The sequence below is a fragment of the Notamacropus eugenii genome, chromosome 1 (assembly GCF_028372415.1).
Source record: "Notamacropus eugenii isolate mMacEug1 chromosome 1, mMacEug1.pri_v2, whole genome shotgun sequence".
Lineage (NCBI taxonomy): Eukaryota > Metazoa > Chordata > Mammalia > Diprotodontia > Macropodidae > Notamacropus > Notamacropus eugenii.
This window is the reverse complement of record NC_092872.1, coordinates 589,603,681-589,617,680: the sequence shown is the minus strand read 5'-3', so window position 1 is coordinate 589,617,680 and position 14,000 is coordinate 589,603,681. Positions and strand designations below refer to the sequence as shown.

Here is a 14,000-nt window from a genome sequence, read left to right as displayed (position 1 = left end):
CTCTAAAGAATGAAACTCTAATGAGAAGAAGGGACTAAAGAAGAGATAAATCTACTGCAGGGAAAAATGAGATTGTGATAATGGGTGCCGTTTTGTTTCTGGGGTGTGTGTGTGTGTGTGTGTGTGTGTGTGTGTGTGTGTGTGTGTGTGTGTGTGTGTGTGAAGAAGAATAACCTTTGCACTGAAAAGCTATAATAAAAACAGCTAAAATTTCTGTATTTTTCTGTTCAGATTAAATCCAGAATATTGCTTTCAGGTCCATGTGTGAACAACAACAAAATTAATAAACTGGAAAGTATGTGGAGGTGGGCAACTAGGATTCAATTCAATTCGGCAAATTTTTATTAATTGCCTACTATGTTCCAGATACTGTTCTAAGAGCTGGGAATAGAAATAAGAAAGAAAAAGACAATCCTTGCCGTCAAGGAGTTTCTAAGTAAATGGGGAAAAAAAGATAATATATGAAAGGAATATAGAGTGGTGGGAGGGAAACCAGGAGGTATGAATTATTCTGTGGAATTGAGACCAAGCAGAAGTGCAATTGGGAAGTAAAGTGATCAACAAAGACCAGATTCTGCTCTCTAGAAAGGTAAGATTTGAATGGAGTTTAATGTTCCACCCCCAAGTCTTCTAATCAGAGGATGTTGAAGGATACTATGTGATATTGATCAATTAGTTCTCTGCAGTTAGTAGGGAACTGGCTTTGATCAATTAGTTCTCTGCAGTTAGTAGGGAACTGGCTCCAGCCCACCCCAACTCTTCCTCACTAGAGATCTTCAGCAAAAGTCTGGATGACCACTTGTCAAGAAGGTGGTTTGACATAGCAGGAAAAGCTGCTGCATTTGGAGGGAGGGAAGCCTGGGTTCAAATTCCACCTCTGCCATTTAATAGCAATGTGTGTGATTAACCATGGGCAAGTCACTCAACCTCGATAAGCTTCAGCTTGCTCATCTATTAAATTAGCAAAATCAATTTTGCAGTACTTCCTTCATAGGGTTTTTATAAGGCACAAATGATAAAATATATGGAAAACATTTTCAGAACCTTAAAAGCGATATAAATGTCTCTCATCTGAGAGAACTCTTTTTCAGATAGGGTTTGGATGATATCCCCTAAGTCCCTTCCCATCCCCAGTTGTCTTCACAGTAGACTGTGCTTTTTGAGCTTCCACAGAGGTAGTAGAAGTTTTGGTTACAAGAGCCATGGCTTAATAACACTGGAAACTGCAGAATGACTTGGCATTGTGAACATTTGTTTGTCTTACTAAATGTAGGTCATCTAATTCTGTCTTTGATTCACTATTCCACTGCCTTATCCATTTAACACATTACCTCCCTTTTACTAGCTGTCATCAGACTTTGTAAGCAAAGTCAAATTCTCCTGATGTGATTATATTCTTAAACTAGAAACCTGAAAATATATGCTACATCGAGAAGAAAGTTGTTTTGTTTGGTTTTGATTTTTAGGAATTTCTATTTGACTTCTAGTGTTCATTTGATTCTTTTTATCTAAAGGCAGCTAGGTATCACAATGGATAAAGTTTTGGATTCAGAATCAGGAAAACCTGAGCTCAAATCTGATCTGAAACATTTACTAGCTGTATGACCCTGGGCAAGTCATTTAACCTCTATATGTCTTGGTTTCCTCACCTATAGAATAGAGAAAATGATGGCACCTAGATCCCAGAGTAGTTGTTTTCAGGAACAAATGAAATAATATTTGTAAAGTACTTTTCAAAACTTAAAGCATGATAAAAATTCTAGCTATTATCTCTAATTCTCTATCAACCTTAATTAATTTTCTCTTTTTTTCTCTTATTCTATTTGTTTCCCTGGTTTTCTGTTTTATTACTTTAGCCATATTCTATGTCAAGCTCTTTCCATATCACATTTTGCTATTCAGGGTTAATGAGGTAAAAATCAGGCAATACAAAATCGGACAGTACAAAACAAAATCACCCTTCTTCCTAACTTCCCTATTTATACAGAGGATACCAGAGGATACTAGACTACCCATCTAGTCCTCTAAGTTCTCAACATGACTCATTCTTGAATTTTCACTCTCCCTCAACCCATATGGCCAATCAGTTGGTATGTCTCATCAGTTACATCTCTCATATACATCCTCTTCTTTCCCCTCATATGATCAACATCACAGTTCAGCATCTCATCAACTTTCTTCTGGATAACTGAAGTGTTCTCATAAGCAGTCTCAAGTCCTTCTCTTGGCCAAGTCATTCCAAACAAAACTGTCAAAGTGCTCATCCCTAAAGTATAGGTCTGAGCAGGTCATTCCTTGTTCAAGGTGAAAGGCTCCTTATTGCTTCTAGAACCAAATAAACAGTCCTTTGCTTGGCAGTTCACAATGTGGCTACACTTTCCCTTTCTAGGTTCATTATGCATTGCCCTATGTATTTTTCAGTCCAGTTGAACTGATCTCCTAGCTCTTCCTCATAGAGTACCCCATTTATTCCATCTCTGCCCTTATACCAACTGACTCTCATGCCTAAAGTGGACTCCCTACTTTTCTCCACCTCTTGAACTCTCAAGCTCTCCTCAAAATTTAGGTCAAGTGTTGTGCAGTCATATTTGATTCTTCATGACCCCACAGACAGTACAATCCATGGGGTTTTTTTGGCATTTGGTAATTTTCTGTTTCCTTCGTCTGTGGATTAAGGCAAACAGAAATTAAACGACTTGCCCAAGGTCATAGAGCTAGTAAATGTCTGAAGCTATATTTAAACTCAGGTCTTTATCACACCAGCCTCAGCACTCTACCCACTGAGCCATCTAGTTGCTTCATCGGCTCAAGTAACAACTCCTAGAACAGATCTTTTCAAATGCCGCCATTGGCTGTCTGTTCCAATGAAATTACTTAGTATTTACTTTATGTGATAAGATCGTTATATATGGGGGTTCACCCTTATCCTGGCCTGGGCTAATTTTCCCCTGGAAGTCAATAAAGCTTTTTTATGGAATTTGATTGACCCTGGCTGCTAAGGCTCAAATTGCACAACTCTTGAGCCAACTTCCTAATAGCCTCTGGCAGTATTCATTCAGTTTCCTGGTCACTTTAGGGTAGAAGAAAAACCAGCCATTGGGAGTCAGACAGGCCAGCTTCTGCCTAAGCAAAACTCCTTTCGTTAATTGACGAGTGATTTACAAATGTCTAATTTTGTTATAATATCAGATCTTAACTAAAAAGGGACTGGTCTGAGGTTGGGTCCACCCTTCCCACTTTGTATGTATGCTGTATTTGTTCAGAGATAGAAAGTGCCTTTAGGATAGGGATCCTAACAATGCCTGGAAGTTAATAGGTGCTTCAATAAATATTCTTAATTGTGGTGGATTAATGATCTTCTTTGTATTGATATAATAAGACAACATTTTCCAGCAATAAATCTGTATCCAAAAAACACTGAAAAAAAGAACAAAGTTTCTGTTCCACCTCTGCCCCCAGCACCTGAGCCTGCTGCTCTAGGGAAGAGAAAGTTGAATTCTTATCCAATTGAATTATCTAAATTTAGCTTGTCTGTCAGAGAAGCATAATTACAGAAACATAATGTTTTATAAAAGCAACGATGTCATTCATTATAAAACAATAGTTACGCATTTAGGATGGAAATTTTGGTTTCAGTTGTGTAGAAGCTACAGCTTGGCCTCTCTAGCAGTGGGTTTTAGGGCAGGAGGTAAAGGGGGAGAAAGAGAAAGACACAAGAGAAGTGTTGCACCTCACAATGAAAAAAGTTTTTTCCAGCTGCAGCTGGTTTTCTCTCAATTCCACTTAAGTCCACATTTTCAGTTGTTTCCCTCTGGGACGGTCAAAACCAAGGTACCAGATCAAATACAGAAAATCCATTCAATTGGACAGCAAGAAAGATATGGACTGATTTCAACTCTGACTTTTAATAAGCTCAAAGTATTTTTCTAGACACATACATATTTTATTCTTCCCTCAAGAGTTTCCATGTGTAAAGTCAAAGAGGTCACAAACCACTTCTCTTAAAACCAAAAATCCAGACAGTTTTTTCTCCTTCATAGAACTCAAGACATCTGAATTTACCTTAAAAATCACCAAATGTTATTATTAAATGTCTGAGAGAAAGCAAAGAAAAATATAACGTAGGTGGATGAATGTTTAGGGAATTTTAAGTGAGTGAAAACAAGAGATTGTAGCAACATTTTCCTTCCAACTGTAAATGAAGCAGTTGCTATTCAAAACAATCCATCAGCTGCAAGATAAAAATATTTTTTGTTTATTAAAATCTTATGGAGCTATTAACAATTCTTTTCATGTTGCTTTTATAAAATGCAGCCTAGATACATGTATGTGTGTTCCACCTGCATAAGTGTATTTATATACATATATCCATATATGTGCATATACATACATGTGCGTATATGTATATATAGTGTGTGATATATGTATAAACACATGTATGTATACATATACAGATACATACCCTAGTGTGAATGTACATACATACATGCATACGTACATCTGTATGTATGTGTGTGTATCTTGGTATTATGAGAGGCAGTGGGTGGTAATGGATAGAATACTAAAATTAGAGTTGGAAAGAGGTTCAAATCTTCCTTCTGACAGTTACCGTATAAATATAAAGCAAGTCACCTAAACTCTTGGATTTTTAAACAAGTAACTGCGAATTACCTACTAACATAGGGTTTAGGGAGATGCCATACCCTGGAATCAACTGATCAGTAAGAATTTATTACATATGCAAAAATAAAAAAGAAATAATAGCCTCTGCCCTTAAAGAATTTATATTACTTAGTGGTGAAGGTGAAGGGGTAGGTAGGTAGAAGGAATAAAGATTTAGATATGTAGCTTAATTCTTTTTATTATTTTATACTTATGAACAAAAAACTATATTAAGAAAATTTAAATCTATAGTGTCTATAAACTATTCTATGAAAGTACAACTGATTTTTTGGGGGGAGGAAACAGCATGATTCAATCACATTACAATAAAAAGCTTTGTAGAACAAAAGATGCCCATGTGAATGGCCTAATCATTTTAAGTAATAATCAATACAGCCCAATTCTACAAAGGCACACAATAATGTACATAGTCTCTAGGATTTCTAGAATGAGATCTGACCAGCATTTAAGAATCTTTAAGTACAACTAGCAGAATACCTTTTTTTTTTTTTTTTTATTAAAGATTACCTTTACCTTTAGTTGTAAAGGACATAAGAGTATTATTTAAAATAAATCCCACTTACCATAAATTCCTGTGGAAATGCAGGGGAATGCCTGTGGATTAAGAAAAAAAAAAGTGAATGTTAAAAGAATACAACTTCATACAAAACCATATATTTGGGATTCTCTTAACATAATACCTGAAGCATAGTAGGCAAATTATAAATTATTATTATTACCACTACTACTTGACAGTAGGAGATGATGAACTTAAATAGACTAGATTTGAGGTGGTTTGTCAATTGAATATTTGGGTTAACAGAGATATTCTCTGTTTAATCAGAAAAGAACTTTGGAACCCAACAAGAATAAGCTTAAACTTTACATAAGAAAACTTTACTGGTGTTAAATAATGGTATTTAGTTAGCAATTTGTAGCTATATCCCTAATGTGCAATATTAACAATATTAACAACTAGCCAATGAAGAAGTTAACCATGAGATTCTTTTGCTACTTAATGAGTTCACAGAAACAAAGCAATATATTCTCCTTCCAATGTTATGAAGCTAAGAGAGTAACCTCTATAATCAAGTCTCCCTTAAGAAATGGGCTATGGTGTCACTGAAAGAGACAGAGAGCAGCGTTGGCCTGCTCCTTACAGGGTGTTTCCAGAGGGAAAGGGGCAAAAAAAAGTACAGTAGACACGAAGTAGGCAATAGAGGAGGGAGCCAGAATCTCACTCCTAGTATATACCAGTGCAGCAGAGTAGTCAGAACACTCATCTTGGAATCAAGAGAGAGACCATGGACAGGCTAGCTATTTCACTTCTGCGAGGCTCAGTGAATGGGGTGGGGATAGCATCTCTAGTATCTAACTGTCTCACAGGGTCATCGTTTTGAAGTACAAATGCATATCTCACAATCTTTAAAATGCTTCATAAGAATGAATTACTATGATCATTAGGCTAAAATTTCTTCACAGTAGACTTGTCTTAGAGTTAAAAGCCCTTCTAATCAGGTAGAAGACAGATCTTCAGAAAAGATCTGACTCCAACCTTGACAAGAACAGCTGTTAGAGTGATAAAACCAAGAAAAGCAGTTACGTGAATTGATTTGATTGGCTGCTCCCTATAGCACAGAAGGAAGCTTGAAGCCATGAGGAAGGCCTTGGAGCCAAAAGGTCCAGAGTTTGGAGTGAGCTGTTAACAGCGACAAGAACCTTCCAGGATTAAGGAAAGAGTAAGTGGAAGCTAGGGATCCTGAATTAAGACAAATAGAGAATAGGTAATATGAAGGTGGAGAAAGCAGTGTTTTGAAACAGAATTGGGAGGGAGAGAAAATAAATGTTTGTTAATCAAAAAAGTATCATTCAAATGATCATGCAGCCATAAGTCAGAAGCCTGATGCTCCTCAACTTGTGACCTTATGCTAGTCATTTAACTTCCTGTAAGTGACAGAACTTACTGGCTATGTGACCTTGGGCAAATCATAAACCTCCCTTTGCTTGTTTCCTCAAATGTAAAATGAGAATAACAGTATCTCTCATTCAGGGCTGATGTGAGGATCATATCAGATAGTATTTGTAAAACATGCTTAGCACAGTGCCTGGCACATAGTAGGTGATATACATGCAAGTATATGCACACATGCATGTATATGTATGTGTACATATACACACATACATACATATATGTATGTGTGTGTGCATTATGTGCATGTGTGTATACACATATACACACATATATATACATTTCCTTCCCCTTCTTCCTGTCTTCCCTTCACAGTTTCTAGTAAAAGGGAATAATGTATGTGTATGTGTTCATCTTTTGTTGCCGAAGAAGACCATGTCATCAGAGAAATGATGACATGACTTGCACTTGACTTTGTTTTGAGTGAGGGAGGGCTGTGCAGGTCACCAGCCTCACTTCTCCTCCAGAGCCATCTGAATCCAGTGACCAGATATTCATCAGGATGACTGGAGATGACCCAGGATGAGGCAATTGGGGTTAAGTGACTTGCCCAAGGTCACACAGCTAGTGAGTGTCAAGGCTGAGGTGAGATTTGAACTCAAGTCGTCCTGACTCCTGCGCTGGTACTCTATCCACTGTACCACCTAGCTGCCCCAAAAGGGAATAATACTGTCAGTCCCAGCGCATGCATGGACTAAAAAGAACTAGCAAAAGTGTAGTATGGATATAAGAAGGTTAATGGGGCACCTCAAAATACTGAAAAAATGATTTTTTTTTTCTTTCCAGCCTTGCTTTGGATTGATACTATGTTTTTTCTTTCTTTCTTTCTTTCTTTCTTTCTTTTTTTCTGAGAATTCAGAAGTCAAAGAAAAAGTGCTAGTTTGACAGTAACAGGAGTTGGGTTTATGTCTTAGCTCAATTACTTAATATACCTGTATTACCTTAAGCAAGTCCATTTAATTTCTCTGAGCCAGTATTTCTTCATCTGTCTAATGAGAATGATGGACTAGATGACTTCTAAAGTCCTTTTCACTTCTAAATCAATGGTTCTATGACTCCAAATGTTTTAATATTTATAATAATGGCTTAGGAATGCATTTATTTCTTTTTTTAAAAGGAAGTAAAAGTTCACTGAATGGGATTTCAGCCAAAGGTGCCCAGAGACATCACACAGGCCTATACTATCTTAGGAAGAAATATCACCACCTAGTGGCATTTATTTAGAACTTCAGACACAAGGTTCACGGGTCCTGACAAGGATCTGAGGGATGATCTTGGCAGATTTAACAAACTTCCTGGCAACTGTCACGAGGCTCACAGAAAATAAAATGACAATATTTCTAGCTTTGAGTTACTTAAAATTTTGTTGGGGAGATACGCATGAAACAATCAATAAACACAAGATAGCACAAGGAGAATTGAACTGAATAATTCATCCTCTGAATAACACAAGCAATTATTAGCATAGGTTAGGAAACTAGGGGTTTATCATTATGTGGGCCTCAATGTAAAAGATATGAAAGGAAAACCATGGAAGGGAAGGGAAGGAAGGAAGGGAAAATAAAAGGCATTTATCAAGCATCCACTATGTTCCAGGTATTGTGCTAAACACTTCACAAATATCACCTCAGTGGATCCTCCCAACAACCCTCTGAAGTGGATGATGTTATGTTTCCTATGTTACAACTGAGAAAACTGAAGCCAACACAGTTTAAGTGACCTGCCCATCATCACATAGCTAATAAATGTAGATTTGAACTCAGGTTAACAGAAGACAATAAACTGGGTGATTTTCAGATTGTAGTTCACAGAATGTATCACCAATCAAGCACAAATTGCCATCTAATTTTCTCTAAAGGAGAGAAAACTTATTGGGTTATTTCCATCATGCCCCTACAGATATTTGATGGGTATTGTAACAAGCCGATGATTAGTAGCATTGTCACTTTTCTAAAGGAAATGCAATATATAAAAGTGCTTTGAGAGAGTGTAAAATAGTTTATAATAATTTGATACCTCATTTATCTATGTTCTCATCAATCTAATTCCAGATTGCAACCCAATTCTGCCTGGTCATCTTGTTCAATACCTGTCCATGCCCTACCGTAAAGCAACCATAGGGAGTTCACTTAACATGCTGGGAGAATTCCTTTAGCTCTCTGAAAGTTGTGTGGATTTCTGGGTATCTTACAAGTTGTCTATTACTTATCGCTTATACCATATGCCTGACTCATCTTTTTTTGTTATAATAAATTTCTCTGATTAGGTTCTTGGTACTGTCCAACATTTAAATATTTGGGCAGAACAAAGTTGCTTGATAGAAAATAAACCCACATAAATCCTCAGAATCCCTATGTATTACTAAAAAAGCCCAACAACAAGAGATGGAAAGAGAAATTCCATTTAAAGTTACTATAGACATTATAAAATATTTGGAAAATAAAGTGGTGGATCAGTGAAATAGGTTAGGTACACAAGACAGTAGACAATGACTACATATACTAATCCACTATTTGATAAACCCAAAGACTCTGGTTTCTGGGATCAGAACTCACTATGTGACAAAAACTGTTGGGAAAACTGGAAAATGGTATGGTAGAAACTGGGAATAGACCAATATCTTATACCATACACCAAAATAAAGTCAAATGGGTACACAATTTAGATATAAAGGCTGATACTCTAAGCAGTTTGGAAGAACAAAAAATAGATTACCTGTCAGATTTATAGAGAACAGATAAATGTGTGGCCAAACAAGAGAGAGAGAACATTATGATATGCAAAATGGATCATTTTGATTACATTAAATTGAAAAGTTTTGTACAAACAAAGCCAATACAAGCAAGATTAGGAGGGAAGAAGAAAATTGGGAAAGAATTTTTACAACCAGTGTTTCTGATAAAGGCCTCATTTCTAGAATATATGGAGAACTGAGTCAAATTTGCAAGAATATAAATCATTCCCCAATTAATAAATGGTCAAAGGATATGAATAGGCAGTTTTCAGAGGAAGAAATTAAAGGTATCTATAGTCATATGAAAAAATGGTCTAAATAACTACTGATTAGAGAAATGCAAATCAAAACAACTCTTAGGTACCACATCACACCTGTCAGACTGGCTAACATGACAAAATAGGAAAATTATAAATGCTGGAGAAGTTGTGGGAAAATTGGAACACTAATGCATTGTTGGTGGAGTTGTGAACTGATCTAACCATTTTGGAAAGCAATTTGGAACTATGCCCAAAGGGCTATAAGCAATACGACTTCTAGGGTTGTATTCTAAAGAGATCAAACAAATGGGAAAAGGACCCACATGTGCAAAAAATATTTATACCAGCTCTTTTTGTGATGATAAAGAATTGGAAATTGAAAGCATGCCCATCAATTGGGGAATGGCTGAACAAGCTGTGGTATATGAATGTAATGGAATATTCTTGTGCTATAAGAAATGATGAGCAGGCAGACTTCAGAAAAACCTGAAAAGACTTATATGAACTGATATGGAGTGAGGAAGCAGAACCAGGAGAACAATGTACACAATTACAGTCACATCGTGTGATGACTCTGATAGACTTGGCTTTTCTTAGCAACGCAAGGTTCTAAGACAACTCCAAAAGACTCATGATGGAAAATGCTATCCAGAGAATGAATTATAGATTCTGAATGAATATTGAAACATACTATTTGCTCTCTCTCTCTCTTTTTTATTTTGTTTTTTCTTTTTAATAGTTCATTCCATTGGTTCTAATTCTTTTTTACAACATGACTAATGTGAAAATATGTTTAATGTGAATGTATATATAGAGCCTATATCAGATTGCATGACATCTTGGGGAGGGGGGATGGGGAGAGGAGGAAAGGGAGAAAATTTGGAAGTCCAAAACTTGTGGAACTGAATTTTGCAAACTAAAAATAAATACTTTTTTAAAGATTTAAAAAATATATTTGGGCAGGAGTAGAATCCTACTATATATGCATGGCTTTTTAAGAACACAAACAGTTAAGCAGACAGCAAAGGAGACAGCAAAGGAGTCATCAGATAGGCAGGGGAAAAACCAAGTGAGATAGTAGTGTCCCAAAAACCAAGAGAGAAGATTGTATCAAGGAAAACAGTGACCAACGGCATCAAAGGCTGCAGAAAAGTCAAGGAAAATGAGGACTGAAAAAAAAGGCTATTAGATTTGGCAACTAAGATCATTAGTACCTTTGGATAGAATGGTTTTGGTGGAATCTTGTCAGAAACTAGATTATAAACAGTTAAGAGATTGAAAGGAAAGAAGATAGGAGCACCTATGGAAGACATCTTTTTTGTGGAGTTGAGTTACAAAGAACTATTTAAGTATCAAAGACAGCAGTTGAACTTAGGTCTTCCTGTCTCTCAACCCAACATGCTGTCAACTATACCATATTTTTTTTTCAAAATACATACATATATATGTGTGTATGTGTATGTATATATGTATACAGATGTGTATATATATATATACATACACACAAATATATACATATATATGTATCATACATTGAAAACTCAATTGTAACATGCTTTTAGAAAGTTGCTTGGAGCACTCAAAAATAAATTGATTTGCCATAAAGTTAGTATGCAGCTTAGGCCAAACTGGAACCCAAGTCTTTCTGATGCCAATGACAGCCTTCTTTCTCCAACAGCACAGTCTTTCATATATCTATAACATTTATTCTCTCCATTTACCCTTGCTGCCTTCTGGTACAGGTTCAAGGGAGTGGGGAGTGAGACTAAAGAGAGTGTGACACGTTAGGTACCATAGATAGTTTTTCCAACACCAAAAACTAAGCCTCTTATCCTTTAAAGTTTTTACACTATTCACAGAAGATGAGATGACGGCTTGAATGATTAATAACACCTTTTAGTGGTACTGTCTTCAAATCAATCAGGAACCTTAGTGGCTGTGCCAAGGTACAGTGACTGCCATGTTGGTGTTCCCAGGAATAATGACATCACCTGAATCAGATAGGATTGCTATCTTGAATGTAAAAGCTAATACTAGTATCACTGAGGATAACTATGGTACCATCACTTCATGAAACACTATAAAAAGATAAGAAAATAAAATATAATAAGCAAAAAGATTTTTAAAGCTCATTTATTTAATGTATATAAACTAATTTTTAAAAGAAAATCTTTATTAAAGTTGTTTTTATTTTTCCCTTCATAGCATAGATGCACTGAATTATGGAACTTCAGAAATGAAAAGAACCTCAGCAGCTATGTAGTTATAACCACACGAGAAAATGAATCCTCTTGACCTCATGCCCAACAACTGTTCCTCTAGCCTAGGTTTGCCAACCTTGAGGAACACAGACCCTACTCTCTCACATTGGACTTTTGGATAGTTCTAATTCTTACATCAAGACTAAATTTGCGTATTTGCAAACGCTACCCTCTACTACCAATCATGCTTTATGGAACCAATCAGAATCTTCCCTCTTCAAAAGGTCTAAGAATATAATCACAGTCCTTGCCTTTCAATCAGTTCTCATAATTTGACCTTTTAGGGCAAAAATGATTATTTAATTTGGTGCTACTAATACACGACCTTTCTCTAGTATAACAATGGAATAAGCACCTAATCAAAAAAGAACTATCCCTTAGGAAAAAAAAAATTCACCTTATATTGTGAATTCAAGCATATACTTGCAAGATCACAATTTCTAAGACTTGCTTGCAAGCCTCTTACTCTTTCAGACTTTTTCTTCATTCCTTATGTTTCAGTCTTTTGAGAGAATAAGGACAAATTGAAGGTCAGATTTTTCTTGTCCTGACACTAACCTTCACTGTTACCCCACACTGACTTTTGTTCATAAAACATATTTCAAACTCTAGTGTTCAATTTGGTGTTTATTCTTTGCAAAAGGAGTTTGTAAAACTGTGAGTTGGTAAAATCCAGTAAGCCCCTGTATTTTAATTAGCTAATATGATGTCGATGCTTGAGTCACTTAGGAAGCCTAGCATAGTGAAAAGAGCAGTGGACCCAGACGGGAGACCTGACTTCTCATCCTGCTTCTACACTTCATAGGGGGATTTTATTTAAGTTACTCTCTGTATCAGCTTCCTCCTCTGTGAAATGGAATATAGGTGGGGATTAAGTGAAAAAAAAAAAAGAAAAGAAAGGCCTTGTAACCTAGAACTTTGTAAAAATGATGTTTGTTGACTGAAATGTAACACCTTAAATTTGAAAGTATAGACACTGTATTTGATTACAAACTGTTATATAATCTTTTCCCAAGACTGGAACTTTAACCACTTGCCTCCTGAAGGAAGCACTTGATATAAAGATATATGTTTCCCTCACTCAAACACATCCTTTTTTATCTTGGGTTCATTAACTTTGTCTTTGCAAAAGCTTTTGAGTTTCAAGTAATCAAAGTTACCCATTTTATATTTTGTAATTTCCTGTACCCCTTATTTACTTCAGAATATGTTTCTTAACCTTAGCTGGGAAATATATGTGATCTAGTTCTTTTCTAATTTTTTATAGAATGATTTTTAATATTAAGATTAAGGTAAAGTATCTGTTTAGAAGGCAGATAGATGATACAATGAATGAAGTACAGGATCTGGAATCAGGAAGACCCATCTTCCCTAGTTCAAATCTGGCCTGACACACTTACTAGCTATGTGGCCCTGAATAAGTCACTTAAACCTGATTACCTCAGTTTCTTCATTTATAAAATGAGCTGGAGAAGGAAAATTGGGAATCATGGAATCATGTCCAAAGAGTTATTAAACTGCCAATTCCCTTTGATTCAGCAATATCACTAGTAGGTCTATTTCCAAATGATTAGGAAAAAAGGAGAAAAAAAAACTATATTTCTAAAATATTTATAGTAGCTTTCTTTGTGTTGGCAAAGAACTAGAAATTTGGGGGAAACATTAAATGGTGAGCTTGATGATCTTAGAAAAGCATGGATAGACTTACACAAAGTAATAAAGAGAGAAATATGCAGAACCAAGAGAATGTTGTATATAGCAATGGCAATACTGTTTTAAGAACAACACTGAGGAAAGTATCGTATGTTGGAGGGGATGTGGGAAACTGTGACACTATTGCACTGTTGGTGGAGTTGTGAACTGATCCAATCATTCTGTAGAACAATTTGGAACTATGACCAAAAAGCTATAAAACTCCCTGTTGTACCCTATGATTCAACAATACCACTGTTAGGTCTATATCCCCAAAAATATGCAAAAAAAGAGAAAAAGACCTATTTGTACAAACATTTATAGCAATTCTTTTTGTGGTGGCTAAGAATGAGAAATCAAAGGAAAGTCTATAGATGGGGGAATGACTAAACAAGCTATGGTATGTGACTGTAATGGAATAT

At 35.9% G+C, this 14,000-nt stretch overlaps 1 protein-coding gene across 1 annotated transcript in view; it reads right to left on the bottom strand.

The window, feature by feature from the left end:
- The window catches only part of MACROD2 (mono-ADP ribosylhydrolase 2), a 2,147,078-nt gene that overhangs the window by 747,869 nt on the left and 1,385,209 nt on the right, over positions 1 to 14,000 (bottom strand). The window contains exon 7 of the mRNA XM_072634489.1: positions 5,247 to 5,277. Within this exon, the coding sequence (XP_072490590.1) occupies positions 5,247 to 5,277 (31 nt within the window). The remainder of the gene's footprint in view (positions 1 to 5,246; positions 5,278 to 14,000) is intronic.